The sequence below is a fragment of the Phyllostomus discolor genome, chromosome 8 (assembly GCF_004126475.2).
Source record: "Phyllostomus discolor isolate MPI-MPIP mPhyDis1 chromosome 8, mPhyDis1.pri.v3, whole genome shotgun sequence".
In the NCBI taxonomy this organism is placed as follows: domain Eukaryota; kingdom Metazoa; phylum Chordata; class Mammalia; order Chiroptera; family Phyllostomidae; genus Phyllostomus; species Phyllostomus discolor.
In genome coordinates, this window is record NC_040910.2 from 94705397 (window position 1) to 94727701 (window position 22305).

General features: G+C 40.7%; 1 protein-coding gene across 2 annotated transcripts; it reads left to right on the plus strand.

The window, feature by feature from the left end:
- Positions 1-5400: 5400 nt before the first annotated feature.
- C8H17orf78 (chromosome 8 C17orf78 homolog) lies at positions 5401-21442 on the plus strand. 2 transcript variants are annotated; one of them, XM_028519076.2, is made up of 7 exons: positions 5401-6315; positions 7596-7682; positions 8151-8396; positions 14306-14422; positions 16500-16624; positions 17073-17204; positions 20070-21442. In XM_028519076.2, the coding sequence occupies exons 1-7, from the start codon at positions 6258-6260 to the stop codon at positions 20142-20144; spliced, it is 840 nt and encodes a 279-aa protein (XP_028374877.1). In that variant the 5' UTR covers positions 5401-6257; the 3' UTR covers positions 20145-21442. The 2 variants fall into 2 exon arrangements, with proteins under 2 accessions (XP_028374877.1, XP_035889526.1); XM_036033633.1 differs by lacking the exons at positions 14306-14422; positions 16500-16624; positions 20070-21442 and having other exon boundaries at positions 17073-18090.
- Positions 21443-22305: the final 863 nt, after the last annotated feature.

Consider the following 22305-nt stretch of genomic DNA (forward strand, 5'->3'; position numbering starts at 1 on the left):
TACATATGAAACACAATGTATAATAAAATTCAACATTAATACATAATTTTTATATAGTCTTCATTTTTACAAGAAAAACTGAGCTATCACTCAACTTTTATCCTTTTCATTCCTTCAGTCTTAAAGTTTTCCTGTATTATAGAAAGATTTCACAATGTCCTTATCTTTTTAAAATCTCACCTCTGGTTAACACACTAGATCAGAAGGTAGAAAGCTATGCCCCCAATATAAGTCTGGTTTATCAGTGGACCTGCTGTGCTAATGTGCCCAATTTTCTTAATGAAAACAAAAAGGAAGCAAGAAGGATAAAGGAAATGAAAATTAAATGAAAATAAAATGTTATTTAAATCAATGAATGAAATGGCCATAATCACCTGAATAGCACATAGTTTGGGGGGTGAATACAGGCAAGCAAAACTGAGAAGAACTGATTCTTGGTATTGGTAATAGAACTAAGGGCATCTCAAGAGCAGCAGGAACTCTGCCTTCTCTGTGCTCTCTATTGTGAAGAGCTTGAACTCTTTAATCAGATAGAACAGGCTTTAAATCCTGACTCTGTCACTAACGAGTAAATGCCCCCTTTCTAAGCCTCAGTTTCTTTGTTGATAAAACAAATATATTAGCTACCTTGTAAAGCTGTGTTTTAGATGAAATGTTAAAATCAAAATGTAAAGTGTTTAACATAAAACTTGGAACACTGAAAATATTACTTCCCCCTTTCTGTGTCTCCTTCCATTTCCCACTAGTGTTCAGTACAAGAACAAAATAGGCTATGGATGCTCACTTGAGTCAAGAAAGATTTGTTATTAAATTCACCACCCACCCCATCCCAAGCCAATATTCCCAGGGTAATAGAGCATGTGATCTGGAATATAGGGATAATCTGAATCCTCTACACTTACTTGGAGGGAGCAAGTAAACAAGTGACTGTGGCCTGAGCTTCTGAGAACCAATGGAAGGACTGGCACCGTGAGGGTGTGTGTGTCTGGCCCTGCTTGTGGTGCCACGCTGAAAAGGCTCTTTGGCCTCTTTAGTAAGGACGTAAGATAATAGCAACTTTCCTGTACTGCAGATAGGAGCATGAAAAAGGATAACCTCTTAGAAAACAGTTTGGCATTAATTAGTAAAGCTGAACATACCCTGCATACCCCATAACCCAGCTTCCACTTGTGGATTTATATTCTGGAGAAACTTGCAGATGTTCCCCAGGAACATTGTTCATTATGACCAAAAATTAAAAATAACCCAAAGTCTCCCAGAAGTAAAATGAATAAATAAAATAGGATACATTCATACAATGAAATATTAAATGAGAACAAATTATTGCTACATGAAACGGTGAATTTTACAGACATAATATTAAGAAAAAAAAAGAAAGAAAGGCACAGAAGAGTGTGTTTCCTGTTATATAAGGTTAAAAAATAGGCAAAACTCACTTGTGGTGGTAAAAATCTGAATAATGGTTACTCCTAATGGAGGCTAGTGACTGGAAGAGGATATGGGGAGAGATGTGCCCATTTTGCATTATGCATAATAAAAAAATTTACTTTAAAATATATAGCATCTACCCTGGCTGGTGTGGCTCAGTGGATTGAGTGCTGGCTTACAAACCAAAGGGTCCTGGTTTGATTCCCAGTCAGGGCACATGCCTGGGTTGTGGGCCAGGTCCCCACTAGGTGGTGTGTGAGAGGCAACCACACATTGATGTTTCTCTCTCTCTCTTCCCCTCTTTCTAAAAATAAGTTAATTTTAAAAAATAAAATATAAAATACATAACATCTTTTACAGACACAAGGAACAGACTGATGGATGCCAGAGGAGAGGGAGTTTGAGGGATTAAGAAGTATTAATTGGTAGTCACGTGATATAAAGTACAGCACAGGGAATATAGTCAATAATACTGTAATAACTACGTATGGTGCCAGGTGGATAATATCAGGGAATCACTTTGTAAAGTATATGAGTATCTAACCACTATGCTGCACACTTGAAACTAATACAAAATAATGTTGAATACAAACTGGAATTGAAAAAAAAATTTTCAAAACAACTATAAAAATACATAGGGTCTGAAATGATGCTCAACATTACTAATCATCAGGGAAATGCAAATTAAAACCGCAATGAGATTATCACCTCACACCTGTCAGAAAGGCTGGCATCAATCAATCCACAAACAACAAGTGCTGGCGAGGATGTGGAGCAAAGGGAACCCTGGTGCACTATTGGTGGGATTGTAAGTTGGTGCAGTCATTGTTGAAAACAGTATGGAGGTTCCTCAAAAAATTAAAAATAGAACTACCTTACAATCAGCAATTCTACTTCTGGGTATGGTAATTATATGAAGAAATTGGAAACACTAATTCAAAAAGAGATATGTACCCTATGTTCACTGAAGCATTATTTAATTTACAATAGCCAAGGTACGGAAGCGACCTAAGTGTCCATCTACAGACAAGTGGATAAAGATGTGGTACACATATTCAACAGAGTATTATTATTCAGTTGTAAAAAAAGAATAAAATCTTACTATTTGTGATAACATGGATGGACCCAGAGGATATTATGCTAAGTGAAATAAGTCACCTATATATATAATCCAAAAATATATAAATAAATAATAATGAATGAAATAAATGAACAAACAAACCAGAAACAAACTTACAGATACAGAGAACAAATTGGTGGTCGCCAAAACAGAGGGGACTTGCGGGAATGGGTGAGTAAGGTGGAAGGGATTAAGAAATACAAGTTATGCCAGTTATGAAAACAGTCACAGAGATGTAAAGTACACCATAGTCAATAATATTGTAATAACTATGTAGGATGTCTGATGGGTACTAGATGTATTGGGTAACCGCTTCATAAGGTATATAAATGTCCAATAACTATGTTATATACCTAAAACTAATATAATATTCTATGTAAACTGTAATTGAAAAATACATTTAATTAACAAATACTACATAGAGTATGCTCCATCCATTTATATAAATTCAAAAGCAGGCAAAATTAAATAAAATACACTTAATGATGCATATACAGATAGTTTACTATTTTAAAAAATCGTGGAAAATAATGATTGGAAGGAGAGAAAGGATGTGATCAAAAGGACAGACATACAAAGAGCTTCCAGGATACAGGCAATGTTCAGTGTCTTAGTTTTAGTGATGGTTATGCGTGCCTACTTTATTGTTGTTATTGCTGTTACTATTTTAAAATATACTATGTTCTGTATACTCTTCTATTTGTATGCTGTATTCCAAAATAGAAGAATTTAAAATAAACTCAAATAAAAAGTGTACATCCTTAAAAGAAAGAGCAGCAGAGTGTGGCATTGAGATAATAATTTTAGAGCATGAAGAGGCCTTTGCAACCATCTTGTCCCATCATCTCATTAAAGAAAACAGGCCAGAGAAGTTAAGTGACTTACCCAAAGTCAGTCTAATATAGAGCCCAGGCAAGCCTCCTGGCTTCCTGTCAAGTGCTCCTCCTACAGATCCACCCTGATTCATTTAGTCAGTCTCAGTTTCCTAATATCTCCCAGTTTCATATCTCTCATCTGTACACATCATAAGACTCACCTATGTGATAGCTTTTTTCTTCTGAAATTTGAAAATTTTTGTTGTAGGAAAAGGAGATCAGGAGAAATAACCTCTCCTCCACAGACAGTCCAAACACTTAGAAAACTAGTCAAAATATGTAGTAGTAGAGAAACAGCCTGGGTCTATTTCTCTACTGATAGTTATTTTGACTTGTTAATGTAGCTCTCCCACTTCCTTGTACCCCACAGAGTGGCCGCTAAAACTTTTAGGCCTCTGAGACACAAAGGAAAAGGGGAGGTCTGAGAGCTGATAAAAAGAAAATGCTTGCCCTTTATCTTGGTCCAAGCACAAGATCTCTTTAGGGAAGAGTGAGCTCTTCTGCCACCTTGTGACATAGAATGAGAGTAGCAAGGCCTCAGATCATTTCCTACCTCTGCTCCAAGGTGGCAGCATTGTAACTAGGAACTAATCCACAGAAAATTTGAAATAAAGGGACAGCATGGAAGTGTCTGATACTGTAAGGGAGCAGAGAATCATGTAACCTTGTTACAGAAATAATTACCAAAAGCCATATCCCCTACCCACCTGCCCTAGGAGAATCAGGAAACTGTAGCAGGGAAAAAAGGAATGAAATAGTGCTGCTCTGGACCAATAAGGACTTGAGGCACTTACGTTCCTTCTCAGTTGACCTCACTTCTCTACTCCCAAGTAACATGCCTTGAAAAGATCATGTACGTGTCTTTACCTCCAATTCCCTCTCAGCCCTTTCCCACTCCCACCACTCTGCTGAAACCGCTTTTACAGGATTGTTAAATGCACTGGACACTGTTCTCACTACACACACCTCTCAGCATTTGACCAACTGATCATTCCTTCCGTCCTTGAAATACTCTCCTTTCTTGGCTTCTATGACATACACTCTTGGTTTTCTTAGCTTAGACTCCTCAAGAGACATCTTCCCAGACCACCTTACTTAAAGTGGCATCTGCCAGTAATCCTTTACCCCATCATTCTGTTTGTTGCTGCACAACAACTACCATAATCTCTAATTATCTTGTATATGTATTTGTATGCTGTTTATTATTGGCCCTGTGCACTCTTTTATTTGCCACCAGGTTTCTTGTCTGCTTCCTGTCTTTTCATGTGAACATAAACTTGGTCTTGCTCACTGCTGGAATAGTGCCTGGCACATAGTAGGCCCACAATAAATACTTGCTAAATGAAAGGCACTGTGGGTGCATGTTCAGCACTTACTCTCTTCCTTCCACATTTCAGCAACACGATGACCTTCCGTGACATCTCTTTCCTTTTTGTTTTCCCACTAAGATTTCCCTTGATGCTCAACTTAGCCAGATTTCAATCTGAATTAAAATGTCAGGCAACAGGGTAACATTTAAATCATGATTTGATTCAGATCTCATGAACTCCCTCAGGGAATGTCCCTTGAATCAAGCTCCTTATTCATCATTATCAATCAGACTGGCAGCCTCTAAACACTTCTTCATCCAGACCAAACCTGTGTTGGCTCCAGTGGAGTACATTTGCAGTGAGCAGAAAGACCACATAGGCTCTGACTTCGGCAGAGATCTGGACTCCGGCAGAGGATCTTAGTACATCTTCACTTCTGCTTTATGATCCAGTTAGCCATGCTATCACAATGTCTATAGAGTACTACTAAAATATATGATCTTTTAAAAGATTTTATTTATTTATTTTTAGAGAGAGGGGAAGAAAGGGAGAAAGGGAGAGAAACAGCAATGTGTGGTTGCCTCTCACGTGGCCCCCACTGGGGACCCGGCCTGCAACCCGGGCATGTACGCTGACCAGGAATCAAACCGGCAACCCCTTGGTTCATAGCCTGTGGACAATCCACTGAGCCACACCAGCCAGGGCTAAAATATATGATTTTTGAAAAATCTTCAACAACAGTTATCTGTCTAGGAGAACCTCCCCAAACTGCAGGCAGTATCACTCACCTAGGGTACTTAACTCTTCTTCATGACCTTTGAACCCAATCATCATGGGAAGGTGATCTACCTACACTCACTTCACTTTTCAGGAGTGTAAGAATATACAAACCAGATAGGTATGTCTGTGCTGATGTAACTCTATGTGTGTAACTGTAAATGAATTCTAAAGATCATTTGGTCAGAATTACAGAGGAAAAAAATTGAGATGCAGAGAAATCAAGCAATTTTCTCAAGATAACATAGTAACAGCCTGTATTAAAATTCAGTTCCATTAACTCTTAGTGCAGTGTTTTCTCCAGTGTAACTCACTGACTCATTCAGTCTGTTTCCTGCTCTGCTCTCGAAATCACTTTCCTTAGTAGAAATCTCTTTATGTTAGTGTGTAAATCTATGTGCCTGTGCCAGTGAGCATGCTTGTGAATGTCTACGTGCCTATCTGCAAGTATTTATAAAGCATATCACTGGGCGTTTATGCCCTTTCTCCTAGGGAAAGCTCTAGGTAATTACAGTTTCTTGTGTTGGCACCAGCAATGGTCAGGGAAGACCTTCTGAGTCAATCGTTAACAAGCAAACTTGGTCCTCTATCCAGTCAGCTCTATTCCTGGGTCTTCAGGAAATGAGGCAAAATAATTAGGGTGGAACCAGACTCTCCCAGGGTCAAACTCGGTTCCAGGGCAGAGAAAACACCTGGAGACAAAGCTGTAAGGGACTGTCTCTTCAAGGAGCACATGCTCAAGCTAACATGGATACCATCTTGGTTTTCAGCCTGATTATTACATCCTATGATGCCAACAAGAAAGGTAAGTGCTTCTCTAGTTTAATATCCTGGAAAATCCACAGAGAGGCCTAGAAAATGTTTGGAGTCTATTCTGGCAGATAGAGGTATAGCCAATACTCAGTAGGCAATGCTTTCCAGTCACCCGAAGTATCTCCTGGCAGGCCTGCAACTTTTTCACCCCAGAGAGACAGCTGTCTGTTTCATGGTGCGAAGTCTTCAGAGAATGTGGTGACTTCTATCTTGTTTATATAACTAACATTCAGAGTCCTTTCCCTATTAGATGGCTTTCTTCCCTGGAGCATGTTGTCACAGTTCCAGTATTATCATCTCCTAAGCCCCCAAGTTCATAGCCTTTCATAAGATGCCATCTTCCTTTTTAAGGTGTTACATCCAAATACATGGGGATGCTCTTGGGAGGGGAGAGCTAAGAAATGCGTGGTGTGGAGGTGAAATGGCACCATTTTCTACTCTTTGATACCTGTTAATTTAAAACATGATTTTTCAAAGTGTTCTAAACATTTTGTCTCTATAATTGGCTCACCAAAGTAAAGGTCAAACACTATAATGTGCAGCAGTGACAAATTGAGCAAATGAAACAAATTCACAACACCCTGTGAGTTAGGTGCCCAAAAGCATGAAAAACTATGACCTATGGTTCCATGAAAAACTGGAAAGATACCTTGTCCAAGGTTACATTTAATAAATTTTCAAAAGTTTTAAAAGAAGAAGACAGAGGAAACAGGAAAGGGAAGAGACAATAATCAGTGTTTGAAGGAAAAGGTTGGCTAGTCTTTCACTGACCTCACTTCTACTTCACTTCCCTCCCTAAAGATAATAGATTGGCACTCAGTTTTCTTTATACTAGTCTGACTCCTCCTGGCCTATACTTTAAAGTCCTCTGGGGGGATTTTTTTTTTTAGTTTATTGTTTCTTATTTTTTTTTATTTTTTTAAAGATTTTATTTACTTATTTTTAGAGAGGGAAGGGAGGGAGATAGAGAGAGAGAGAAACATCAATGTGCGGTTGCTGGGGGTCATGGCCTGCAACCCAGGCATGTACCCTGGCTGGGAATCGAACCTGGGACACTTTGGTTCCCAGCCCACGCTCAATCCACTGAGCTATGCCAGCAAGGGCTTATTTTTTTAATTTAATCTTTATTATATTTGAGGGGAATTTTTATCTTACCAATTGCAAGTTTTATGAGAATGAACTGCATTCTTTTGTATCTCCCTTTCCAGTGCTTGGAATTCTAAGCAGTAAATAGCCAGAAAATCCTGACCTTTTTCTTCCCCCCTACCCCAGAACCCAGAGGTAGCAGTTGCCAAGTAGAAGAGCTCCCTGGGCTCTTTCCAAAGGATGTGAGAAGCAACAGGGGTATGCTAATGCCAGGTAAGGAATGGGCTCTCCCTTCCTCAGAAAATTCCAGAATACTTTTAAAAGAAGCTTGTCTCCCTCATTTCTAGCCTAGATCTCAAATACCCTATCTTAAAGATATGTATCCCCTCAAGAGGCTTTCTGGAAAGCAATTATTGAATTAACTGTTATTACCTAAGGCATGACTATAAAATCATAGAAGGGTATGAAGGAAGAGAAGGAGGCTGCACTCAACATTGAAGAAGATGACCTATGAACATTTCTCTGGGCTGAATTTACTGCAGTCACCTGTATTCATGGGACCCGTGGAGGAAGGAAGAAAGGCAGGGCGTGTATGTTAAGTGCCATAAGCACACGCTGATGATTAAATGAACTAAAAAGGAAAAAAAGTACAGCAGTGGAGTTTAACAAGTCAGTAAAGTGGTTTAGCCATTCAGATTAAGAACCAGCTTCCTTTATTCTCTCTGGCTTTTCTCTCTCCAGAAGCTCAGGCAGAAGCCAACAGATCCACCTTCATTCAAAATCTGACTGTGGCTACCCTGCAGTGCCTTAGCTCTGGGAGGAAAGTGAGACTCAACCTTGTGCATTCAGAGGAAAGGCCAAAGGTCAAGCACACTCTAAAGAACCTGAGAGTCATCGCTGCTCCTCACAGGAACAGCTCTGCCTTCCCCAGCTGTCACCTAACCCTCACATCCAAGTCTCAGACTGGATCCCTTCTAACGGGCAAAGGTGAGATTGGAAAAGGAGACGGAGGTACTTGTGACTTCTGTTTCATAGCCCTGAATTCAGGTAGAGTTTAGTAGCAGCTAATGCCTGAAGGAAATGGATTATCCTCTACGTGGGCAAATCTGTGTCCTCTCTGAGACTCAGTTTTCTAACCTCTTAGGGCCCTTCTACTCCTGACATGCTGCAGTTTTTTAAAAGATTTTATTTATCTATTTTTAGAGAGAGGGGAAGGGACAGAGAAAGAGAGGGACAGAAACATCAATGTGTGGTTGCCTCTTATGCACCCCTGACCTGCAACCCAGGCATGTGACCTGACTGGGATTCGAACCACGACCCTTTGGTTCGCAGGCCCACATTCAATCCACTGAGCTATACCAGTCAGGCTGCAATTTTTGTATGATCTCCATTTTTTGATGGGTCTTCCTCTGACAATGCTTGTTTGAATTTGATTTACTTTGAAAGCACATAGTAAACTATTCAAACCACATAGACTTACAGTTAAAAGTAAATCTTCCTTGTACTCCCACTCTCTCAATCCTCCATTTCTCTATCCCTGAGGGAACCACTTACTGAATTTCCTTCCAGAGATACTCTAAGCATGTATGGATATATATATTTTAAAAACATAATTGGTAGCATACCATACACGCTAGTCAATACCTTGCCTTTTTCCATATCAATCTGTATAAATTTTTCTCATTCCTTGTGACAGTTGTATAGTATTACATTTTACGGCTGTACTATCATCAGTTCCCTATTGATCCAACACCTATCACCAACACCTACTTGGGTGTTTCCAGTCTTTTGTGAATACAAACAATGCTGCAAACAATGATCTTACACATTCATCTTTGTATACCTGCAATTTATCAAAAGAATAAATTTCAAGAAGTAGGAGTGCTGCATCAAAAAGTTTGATGGATACTGCTAAATTACCCCCCACAGGGCTGTTCCGTTTTGCACTCCCACCCACACTGAGGATGCCTATTCCCCCGCAGCTGCTGAGCAAGGGCTCTTGACCTCAGCCTTAAGTTTCCCCGCCTCTGCCCTGCATTCTTTCTCCCACCAGTTCCTTCTGTCGAGTGGTCTGTGAACAGTAAGTTGGTACTGGCAGTTCCCCCTTACGTGCAAGCAATTCCCTAGATGCTACTGCTGCACTGCTGGAAAAATAAAACATGACACTTAAAGAGAAACTGGGGGTTCACAAGTAGAATAATGGGAAAAAAACTTTTAAAATTATAATCTGTTTAGACACTAGAGACTGGGAAATAAGTGGATAGGTTCTTGGGATGTGGCCCAGGTAGAGTACATCATATATCCTTACATGACATGGATGTTTTCACTCCTTTATTATATTTTCTAAAAGTTCACATAGTGAGCATCTTTGTGTGAAAAAAACTCTTAAAAACTTAAAATCCTCTCACAGTATTTGAGGACTTTCAGTCACTCAATGTTAATGTAAATTAATTCAACCAGATTGTTCTCTTCCTAACCTGAGACACCCCCCTTGAGTCAATGGCAGGTGTGACCGGTAATAGTGAACTTAAGTCATTTGGGAGGCTAGAACAATTTGTACAGGGTGAATCTTTCTTGATGTAGTGCTATGCAGTGTTGGACTCAGCAGTTAAGGACACTAGCTCTTAGAGATTTTGGACAAGGAAAACTGGGAGATTAAGTAGGAAGAGAGATGCCAAACATCAATCTGACCTAATTCAACAATTTGCTTTGGGCTAGCCTAGAACCCAGAGAAGGAGGAAGAGTTAAGCCAGTGATATTTTCAACCAGTGTGCCACAAGAATTTTTAAAACATGCAATACCTAATTATTTAGCCTGTGGCACTGACCTCTTTTCCCTTAGAGTGCAGAATAAAAAAATTACAACAATCAACATAACAATAGCAGTCTGCCATAAATGAATCACCATCATATCTATTTTTTGTCAGATCGACAAAAATTACATTTACTGGTATATTGCTAATTTCAGTAATTAGTTTATATGTGCCATGAGATAAAAAATGTTGAAAATTGCTGGTTTAAGCTAATACCTTGACAGGGTGTTCAACCCTTTGGCATCTCTGGGCCACACTGGAAGAAGAAGAGCTGTCTTGGGCCACACATTAACCACACAAACACTGATGAAAACTGATGAGCAAAAAAAAAGTTTTTCAGTAAATTTACGATTTTGTGTTGGGCCGCATTCATAGCCATCTTGGGCCCCATGCAGCCCGCAGGCCAGGAGTTGGACACCCCTGTATTTGAGCTATGCAAGGAGATTAAATGGATGTAGGATTAGTTTGGGGACCTAACCATCAGTCAGGATACATTTCTATGGAACAATGATAAATTGCAAACAACCAGTTTATGAATGGACTTTTGAAATATCTCCCTGTTTATAAGTTTGAAACTGCCTATCCTGAGTTTTAACTTACACTGAGTACCAAGATGTGCCAGACTCCATGTAGGGAGGAAATAAACATTAGGCAAATGGTTAAATTTATGAGGTCCTAAAAGAGATGCCCACTATAGGTAACATCAGTCTGCACCAGAGGCTGTCCCGGAAACAGAAGACAGTTCATGGAAATGTTCCCAGGGCAAAGTAGGAATTTGAAATTGTAGGGATAAAAATGTACTGCAACACAGTCGGTCATCAGAAGATGTCGGTCAACACATAATGCAGAAAAATGTAAGATGGAGACTATTTGCTTCTGTTTATGGGATTTGGCCAAGGAAAAAATCCTCTCTCATAAATATTCTGATATTTCCTTCTGGTGAAAGAGGACTCACACGTCTTCCTATGGTCTCTTTGCCCCATGTGAAACTATGGGAATAGGAGAAATACTAAATAAATATTGACTCTGATAGTTATGGTCACCTTTAACAAGTTACCTGATTTCTCCAGTGCTCGGTTTCTGTAACAACAAATGAGGGATTTGACCTGATGGTCTAATTTCTATGTATGTAAAGTGCAAGTCTAGATCTGAAGGCAAACCCAAGAGCAATATATAAGGCCTCTCAAATCGTTCTTTTGACCTTCTAATATTAATACAGAACAATCTCTAAAAGAGACTTCCATTTAAATGCACCCTAAAGTAAATTATTTTGCAATAAAGCAAAAGCATCTGCTAAATTATCCATTTCATAAATTTGGATTTTTGTATATCTTCTCAAAGTGGGGCGCTCTTGCTCGAATATAATTAGAGAAAAGCTAGTATTGCAATTCCATCATCACCGGGAGTGGAGAGCTGTACTTACGAATGTGCCCCACCTTAACGCTCATTTACCTAGCAGGTGGGATCTAAAGGAGATGGACTGCCAACATGGATGGACACTAACTCAGAAACTATGCAGAAGTGAAAATACACTGACAGATGAAGCCAATTAAAGTAGACTGAAACAGGAGCCCCCAGGACGTAGAGACATGTCAGAGGGAAACACCATCATCCCTGTTGAGGGCTCAGTTCTACTTAGAGGACCACTAGGTTTTTCCTCCTCTTCCAGTCATAGCACTCAGTCTGCACACCTGCTTTCTCATCTTTGTTTGTTTCTCACCTTCATATCACCCCTGTGAAATAGACAGGCCAAGAATTATTTCACTATAACCACCTTACAGACGAGGAGACCAAAACTCAGAGGACTGATGTGACTTGCCCCAAGTGAGATTTGCTTATCTTCATCCCATCTGTCTTACAAACACTTAAGCTGTTGCTCTGGTGAACTGACTGGCACTATGCTGAAAACACTTCACAGAATTCCCTTGTTGTTGTTGTTTTTCCTTTGAACCTGTGGCTCTTTGTCTCTGCCTATCTTTGCCAACACTGTCTTCCTGATTAAAGTGAAATCAAGAATGACTTCTTACCCCGTCATTTCATGTTTAGGGCCTGGTGCTGTGGCCCCTGGCTTCTGAAGTAAAGAACTATCATTTTCACATGGACTTAATCAAGACATGGGAGAGTAATTTAGAAATGTGAAGTAGGACTTACAGACTTTAATAAACAAGAGACCATTAAAAATGGAATAGGAACCACTGTCTGAATAGGATTAGGTCAATTCTGGAGGCAGACTACAGCCAGAATCTGCTTGCATCTCATCACTTCCACAGCTGGTTTGAGTCACCATCCTCTACCATCTGGATTTCAGCAGTAATCTCCTAACAGGTGACTCTGCTTCTGCCCTTGTGCCTCTACACTGCAGGGCCTACAGTCTATTTCAGTGACCATTTAAAAACAAAGAGATTCATCCTCAAAACCTTGTAATGGATCCCCATTTCCATAAGAATAAAAACCAGAGTCCTTAAACTAGCTTACAAGGCCCTCAGCGATGTGGGCCCATTTCCTTTAGGTCCTCACCTCCTACTCCTGTCCCCTGGCATACTCCTCGCCAATCCCACTGGCTTCCTTGCTCTTCCTCTGAAACTGTAACATGCCAGCCATTCTCGGCCTTGGGGCCTTTACTCTAGCTGTGAATCTGCCTAGGTCACTACAGCAGGCCCTTGAATAATGTTTTTTCATTCAACATCATTTCATTGTAACACTGATGAGAAAAAATTGGTTTCCACTGGGGCCACTGTGTGTAGTTTGCATGTTCTTCCCATGTCTGCATGGGTTTTCCTCTGCACTCTCGTTTCCTTGCACACCCCAAAGATGTGCACATTACGTGCAGTGGTGTGTCTACACTGCTCTGGTTTGAGTGAGTACGGGTGTGTGAGAGTGTGCCCTGCAATGGAAGACCTTCCTGCACAAGATGGGGTTGGTATAGACTCTGGCCACCCTCAGTCCTGAACTGGAATAAGCAGGTTAGAAAAGAATTATCTGTCTTGTTTTTATTAACCTTTATTAAATGTATGTGGAGCTCACATTTATTTCAATGTTTAACATTAGAAATGTTTGGGGTCTTTAGAAATTTGGTGATATTTTTGTGAGCAGAAATATGCTGTAGGAACTTAATTCTTGTTTGCATCAAGTAACCTATGGTAAAATTGGTTTTATTACATGTCATTTTGCCTTAAAGTCACAGTTTCCAAGAACCTATCAACATTAGTGAGGACTATACTTTCCCAGGCATCTGCTATGCTATTCCCCTCACCTCCTCTAAGTCTTGGCTCAGTCCTCACCTTCTCAATAAAACCAGCCTATATTGCATGTTGCCAAAACACTGCCCACCCCCACTCCCCAGACTGCTCCCTTACCTTCCTCTACTTTTCTTTCTTTATTTTTGGGGTGGCACTTATTTCCTTCCAACATACCATAAATTGACTGTACTTATTGTTGTCTGCTATCCCCTGCTGCGCCCTCAACCCTCCCTCCTCTTTACTTGTTCCCTTGCTAGCATGTATGCAACTGATGCATCCGAAGTGCTGGAGCAGTCCCTAGCACATAACGGATACTCATTTTTAATTATTCTTTAGACGAATGAATTGAGCTGGGTGGTCTTTCCTTCTTCTCCCAGCTCACCCTGCTTTTCCCAGCCCCTTCTCAAAGTCATTGATTTAGACTCCACCAGACAGACTTGCAGCAGTCATTAAGGCAAATTATTATATTTCATGTTCTTCCTTGGACTTTGTAACCACCTTTTTGAAGACAGAAACTTTGAACAGAGTTACACCCTCCATCCTTATTATTATTATGGCCTTAAGAATGATAAGTAAACAAGGTATGGCCTACTCCTCCATTCTGATCTTACATTAGTCAAAGGCCTCATGGGAATTTTAATCCCTATCTCTTATTAGTATCTCTGTTCTCATTTACTCTTGGCATTATTTGATGCTCACACCCTAAACCTAGGGACAGGTCAACGAGGCCACAATTAGAAGCTCAGTATCACCTCGGTAGAGCTAGGGGTTTTTTGTCAGGTAAAATCATGGGCAGAATAAAGTGTTCTCAGTTGACCTTTCATTCTTTCTTTTTTGTTTTATAGCTTTTTTACCAGGGACCTCCAAATGTAAGGTCTATCCAGCGATGAGGGCTTCGTCAGAGATCTTTCCCACTGCTACCACCTCCATAACTCCAGGGAACAAAGGAGAGAAAACTACAAGTTTTGATGATTTGTCTAGCTCTTTGACACAAGGTACAGGATAAGTAGGGGTGAGACAAGAACAGGAAGAAAAGCATTTTTAGTCCCAACACTAGTCTGGGTCTCCTAGGATTTTCCTGGAAGTTGTGAAGTTATACAAAGTTTCCATTAGAAAATCACTCTCTTATGGAAAGAAGTCACTTTCTGTATAAAGAAGGTCCCAGAAATGTTTGTAGTTTGACATCACCATCAGGTGCTGTGTTAACTACATTTTGGTCAATGATGGACCTACTGTATGAACAACAGTTGTCCCACAGGAGTATAATGGGGTTAAGAAATTCCTGCCATCACATTGTAACGTCAGGGCGTGAGGCATTACTCACACGTTTGTGGTGATGCCGGTGCAAACGAACCTACTGCACTGCCAGCTGTGTAAAAGTGCAGCACATGCAATTACGTACAGTACACAATACTTGGCAATGATAGTAAATGATTGTTACTGCTTTATGTGTTTACTATACTATACCTTTTATTGTTATTTTAGAGTTATTAAGAGTAAAACAGTTTGCTATAACACAGTATGCCATGTTAAGCCAGCAGCCATCTCATACATCCCGTGTTTACTGTGTCTTCTGATTGCATCCTTACCTCTTGTGCTCGATTTAATCTCATATTGCTTTACAAATTTTGTGGAGACTGAGTGTACAGTGTTTACAAAGTCTACACTAGTGTACAGTACTGTCCCAGGCCTTCACATTCACTCACCACTCACTCACTGACTCACCCAGGGCAACTTCCAGTCCTGCAAGCCCCACTCACAGTAAGTGCCCCATACAGGTGTACCAGGTTTTTTTCAGGTGTATCACTTTTTATCTTTTACCTTATATTTTTACTGTACCTTTTCTATGTTTAGACATGTTTTTAATTTTCATTTATTGATCTTAAATATAAATAAGGACATGTTTATATTTAATTATGAGAAAGGGAAGGAGGGAGAAAGATAGAGAGAGACATCAATTTGTTGTTCTGCTTATTTATGCATTATGGGTTGATTCTTGCATGTGTCCTAACTAGGGATTGAACCCCCAACCTTGGTATATCTGGACAATGCTCTAACCAACTGAGTTACCCAGCCAGGGTCTAGATATGTTTAGATGCACAAATGCCAATGTGTTACAACTGCCTACAGTATTCAGTACAGTGACATGCTATACAGGTTTGCAGCCTAAGAATGATATGCTATACAATATAGCCTAGGTGTCTAGCAGGCTACAGCATCTAGGTTACAGTAAGTGCACATTATCATTTACGCACAATGACAGAATTGCCTAATGATGCATTTCTCAGAACATATCCCTGGGGTTAAGAGGCACATTACTGCATTAATAATGCTTTACCTCCAAACAAGTGAGCTCATCTTGTAGCCAAACACGGGGACAGAATAAAATGTATTCATGTGGTCGGCAATTCCAGCCATTGCATTTGTAAACAGCATTTACACACCAATCATTACAGTGATGACAACAACCAAGTGCATGTTTTGTCTGCACTATCTTTAGAAACAGCCTTCCCTAAATTGGCCAGGACTCAAATTCTAAGTTCTGGATGTAACTCAGTTGGGTTACATCTAGTTCCTACCAGGGGAAAGATAAGAGATTAGTAATAACAGGATGTGTATAAGCCATATTCCCCCAAATTTGGCTTATGACCCAGAAGCAATGCCAACTCACCTTTGTTCTTCCTATGGCCCACTGATACCACGAGGATGATTTTCCAGGTAGAGACCCAGACAGGGCTGCTGGCGTAAGATGAGTCTGGAACTCATTGTGCACCCCCATCCCTTTCCCTCCCTCAAGAGGAGTGCAAGATCAGTCCTATTGATCATGGAAAACCCCAAATCGCAGGGAAGGTGACTCACTGGGAAGAGGCCGCCAAGGAGATTAGAGCAAGGCCCGAGATGCCCACCCCACCCCTGACTCTGAGTCTGAACTGGAAATCCAGCCTCTGAGTCAAGCTGGACCCTTTCAGAGCAGAGGGTGGATCTCTTTCCTCTCTCAAATTCTCTTTCTCCCTCTCCTACTGCTCTCTCTCCTTTTAGACACAGACAAGGACCTAGAGAAGAGGTGGAAATGGAGCATTGTGGTCAAATTTCTGATTGCTGTCACTCTGTTGCTCAGTGCATTTGCCATTACAGTGTTTGTCATTTTTGAAGTCCCATGTCCTGTAAGTTTGCTGATGTATTGGGTCCTTGGGCTTGATCTCTATAAACCTCCTTTTCCAGAGGCGGGTTGGCATAGTAATAAAAGCATACACTTTGGAGTTTGGACAGACCTGCAACTCACACTCACTAGCTGAGTGGCTTTGAGAAAGTTGCTTGACTTGTCCAACCTGTTGCCTCATCTTTAAAATGGGACAACGATAGCTGCCTCTTATGGTGGTTATGAAGGCTAATGGAGATCCTGTGTGACAGGTGCCTAGCACATAGCAGGTCCTTGCTAAATGCAAGTTCTTCTGCTGTACTCATACATTCTCTGGGGAGGATAGAGCTAACAGAACAGAATATTTTCTTCAGAAGACATGGTTTTCTTTGAATGGCTTGACATGAAGTTTGGAACACGACCAAATGCATACCAGCCCCCTGAGGTTAATACCAGTCATTTTCTCCCCTCAGAGTCAATGCCTGAGAGCCAGAGAGCTATGCCAATGCCCGCGCTTGCGGAGAAAGCAGAGGGAGGAAGGCCAACAACCTGAGGCAGCTGAATCCCAGCCTGCCTCTCAGCCGGAGAAGGAAAGTGCTCTCTGTGTGGTTTGTGTCCTTTGCTTGGAGAAAATGGGGCTGACATATAAGTTCTGGGGGACAAGGAGCTGATTCAATTATGAAGCAAATGTGGGTAATTCTTTTATGTGTCAGGAAATAGGTAGGTATTTATTTGTACTGTTGTTTTCTTAACAACAGTGCAGCCACAACACAGGTGGAACTTACTGAAAATACAGATTTCTGGGCCCCAGATATAATGAATCAGAATAGCTGGGGCCAGGAACTTTGTTTTTAAGATTTTGAACACACTCCCTAAATAAGAGGTGAATTTACTGTAAAATTAATGAAGCTTACGCTTCAGGACCATGGGACCTTATATTTGATTTTGTATTTTTAAAATTTGTATTACTTTTCTTTAAAAAAAAAAAGCCCCTCTAAAACTGTAAGTGCTCCAGAGCCCACACTTAGGTGTCCATCCCTGTCCCTAAGTAACTTCTACACACACCGCAGTTTAGGAGCCACCGCACTTGAACACAGTCTGACACTTGGCAAAACAGCATCTTTCCTCCCTACCCTTGGGTTTCGTGATGGGATTCTAAATCCATATTGCCCTTCGGTGTCTAGGACAGACACTACCCCACTGGTTGAGCACAGCTGCTTTACATCAAGTTTCCCCAGGAGGAGTGGACTCAGCCTTGGAATACCAGAAATTGATGAGTGCCTTCTCTACAACATCTATAAAGCCCACTAAGGCAAAGAGACAAGGTCTCCAATACTTTTTAAATTAGAGAAGGTGTCCACTTTTGTAGAGTTGCAGCATTGAGAATGGGTCTCAAATATTAGAGTGTATAGGATGGTACACATGCTGCCACCCTTTAATTCTTTTTTTTAAAGATTTTATTTATTTTTTAGAGAGAGGGGAAGGGAGGGAGAAAGAGAGGGAGAGAAACATCAATGTGTGGCTGCCTCTTGCACGCCCCCTACTGGGGACCTGACCTGCAGCCCAGGCATGTGTCCTGACTGGGAATCAAACCAGCGACCCTTTGCATCACAGTCCTGCATTCAATCCACTGAGCCACACCAGCTAGGGCTGCCACCCTTTAATTCTGTTTCAGCTGCACATAACAATAATCAAGCACAGTACAACTAGAAGATATTCAAATAAGTTCTGGAGATCTAATGCATAGCATAGTGGCTAAGCCAATAATACTTTACAATATACAGATCTGAAATGTTCTCACCCCAAAAAAGAAATGATAATTACGTGCCATGATAGAGGTGTTAGCTAAAGCTGCAATAGTAATCATACTACAATATATAATCAACATGTTGCAAACTTAGAACTTACACAATATGTCAATTATATCTCAATTTTTTTAAAGATTTTATTAATTTTAGAGACAGGGGAAGGGAGAAAGAGAGGGAGAGAAACATCAGTGTGTGGTTGCCTCTCATGCGACCCCCACTAGGGAAATGGCCTGCAACCCAGCCATGTGCCCTGACTGGGAATGGAACCAGCGACCCTTTGGTTCGCAGCCTGCGCTTAATCCACTGAGCTACGCCAGCCAGGGCTATATCTCAATTTTTCAAAAACTGAAGCACTCTTTCCACCCATGAATGACATCAGAATCTTTGTTACCATAAAGCCTCAGGTACCCAAATGCCAGCTTATCTGCATCTCTGGTCTAGGACAATACTTTTCATAACTCCATTTTTTCTAATATGGGATGGTGTGCTCAGGTAAATTAGTGTGATTTTATCATGTGGTGTATTTTTAGTTCTTTACTCCAATCTACATTTTCATTTCTGTTGATCATTGGAAGAACAGGCCTGAAGAATAGGACCATAAAGTTTAGTTCAGAATTAGAGGTAGCCATGAAGCAGCAACTCTGAATTTTTCCCATGAACAAAATAAGCTGCTAACCAATAAGGAAAGTAATAGAAATAGTAATTATAAGCAATTTTATACATATACCTTGTTTGAGCCTCATAAAAAACCCTGTGAGGTAGCTAGGGCAGGTATCTACATTTTACTGATACTTAAACTAAAACTCAGAGAAGTTATGTGATTTTACCAAGTCACACAGCTGGTAGAAACAGAACTAAAGTGCAGGTCTTTTAATTCCTATACTGGATTTTTTAAAAAGATTTTATTTATTTATTTTTAGAGAAAGGGGAAGGAAGAGAGGGAGAGAAACATCAGTGTGTGGTTGCCTCTCACGTGCCCCCTATGGGGGCCTGGCCTATAACCCAAGCATGTGCCCTGACTGGGAATCCAATCGGAGACCTTTTGGTTAGCAGGCCAGTGCTCACCTATACTGGATTTATTGGCTCATTCATCCATAAAACTTTACTAAAAGTGACAATTTTACTTCTAGGTACCAAGTTTCCTGACTTCCAGAGGCTTACAATCAATATATTCATAACTGGTTAGCATTTAGAAAGTACATACAAAATCAGATAGGGCTTGGAGTTGGGTGCAGGGAGAGTGGAGTGGAATTAGAAAAAAATCTTTGGGCCAGTGGGACCCAGATCTCTGCTGCTTTTCCAACAGAGCAAGATTGTTTGGTCCTGACTCAAGGAATGAAGTAGAATCCTTGTGCATCTGAGATCCAAAGTAGCTGCAGACTCAGGGCCTTTTCCATTCAAGGCAAAGAGGTCAAGCAAGGGGTAGCTGGCTTCTTTGCTGGTAGGTCCAGCAAACTGTAGATTTCATACGAAGCGCACCTTGCTGACACTTTCTCAGTGTAAGCATAATAACCTTCCCTGGAATCACTGGGTAGCAAAGAGGCAAAACGGTGTGTACTTGGAATTATGTAGGGTTTTATACTTAGCTGTCTGCTTGTTGGTACATAAAGAAATACCCATTTGCATCCTTCTTTATCTCTCCTTTTTCCTTTCAATCCCTAGGTTGGACAAAATGCTCCCAACTCAAGCTCAAAGAAAGCTGCAGGGATCACTGTTATCCACCAGACATACTTCTGAAAAGTTCTGCTTTGCCTCATACTCTACATTCTCCTCATTATTAATCAAGATAGGCAGATTCTTGCCAATTCTACACTCGTATCTTCAGCAAGAACATTACAATAAAAAAGTAATGCCAGGCCAACGAAGGGGGAGCCTGGGCTTAGCAGTCACAAGCCTCTGGGATTTACTCTGGACCTCCACAAAAATGGGTGTCTTCTCATCCCATCAAATGGAAACAGGAAGTCTCCCCTCTAAGCACTGTGAATGGGCCTATTGCTCCCTTTGACAAAAGGTTTAAACACAGCCTCCAACGAACAGGGCAAAGCAGCCACAAGTGTGGCACGGATCACCAGCTGCTCTGTTATCTTCCCTGCTGACTCCGTGCTCACTGGCTCTCAGCTTGGCTTAGGGGGGTTTTCGGTTTTCTCAAGGCTGACAGTCAGTCATAAGGTTTTATGATTTAGCCTCTGCTAAATCACAAGTAACTAGCAACACACTGGTGAAGGGAATGTGAATTTAAGCAGTCTGAATGGCCTCCTCAGAAATCTCTAAAGGCTTAGACACTGCATACTAATAGGACCCAGATGAGGTCTCCTGATGACCCGGAGCTCCTGAAGTGGGTCTGACACTGTACCCTACCATAACAGTGGGCTGCATGCACTTTGAAGAGGATGCCAGAGCAAAAGGATTATGACGATCTTTCTCATGGAGGCACAGGTGCAAGTAAAGTCTGAGCTGCTTAAGTAAGAGCTTGACCAAAAAAAAATAATAATAAAAGTATAAAGAGCTGATGTTAAAGCAGGATTTAGGTTAAAGAGAGAGAGAGAGAGAGAGAATGGTAGGAGGGACAAAATTGTTGTTCTGCCTCTTTTCATAAGGAGCTAAAACCATTCCATTTTGTTCGGGTGAGATGTGCCTGTTTCTAAGTAATTGTTTTCTTAGTTCTCTGGTAAAAACCATATACAACTTGTACCCTTCTTTCATTCACTTCAAGTATTTCCAAAAAATAAAAATAGTGGTTCTCAAAGCTGTACCAACAAAGCAATATATCTTGCCATAAGCCCTGAATTAACATTCAAGCCAAGCCTGGAAGAGATGGAACAGATTCAAAGCATGGATGATAGTAGTTTTCACGGAAGCCCTAGAAATCCTCTAGGCATCCTAAAGTTCTATAGAGCCTGGGAAACATAGCAGGTAAAAATGACAAAGCACTGGCCTTGCACTTGGATAAATGAGTATATTATATGGACCCTTCCACTGATTCACATGACCTCCAGCTTAGCCTGCCACCTGTGGTTCATTCTGGCTATGAAGTAGAAAAAAGAGAATAAAGTTTGTTGCTCCCCAAACCATGAGGGAGGATGATTAGAAGCATTCTATATTCAGAAGCTCGTGGTCCAGGATTGATGTCTATACTCATCCACACCTTCCCCAGCTTCGTCTACCACAGAATGTCCTTCAATCCAGAACAGATTTCTCAGGAGATGAAACCTGGGGCAAAGTCGACATTTATTAAGTCTTCTGCAAGAGTATAATTTGTATAACACTTATAGTGACTTTACAGGAACTCACTGATGGGATCAAAATTATTTATCTTGTTTTGGGGACAACTTGTTTCCGCTGACAAGGCAAGGAGCCGCTGAGGATTCTCTGACTCCCTAATCAGTTAATCACTTTGAACCCCATATTCTCTTAAAGTGAAGACCTTTGGAAACCAAGGGATGGATGGGACACAGAGCAGAAGGGAAGGGAAAACTCCCATGTGGACTTTGGGATGGGTACCTCTGTCTGCAGATCACTTCATGGCAGGACACAGTTCTCCCTGTCACCACTAGAGTGAGTTATAGTCTGGACTTGATGAAACACTGTTTCGATGGAGTGTCAACTATTCCTCTGAGAAGTGACTAGTTAGCAAGGTTTTTATTGCAAATTCTTTCTCATTAAGTTGCCACCCTTTGTTTTTCAATTATTAAAGTACATTCTTGTTATAACGATTTTCAGAAAATACTGAAAAATATAAAGAATAAAAGAAAAAATATCATACCTAATCCCTCCTCCCAGAGGTAATCACTGACACTTTAACTTATAACTCTTTGCCTTATATATCCTTGTATAACTCTTTGACACACATATCCTTATATATAAAAAGACACGTATGTTACACAAATAACATCATATT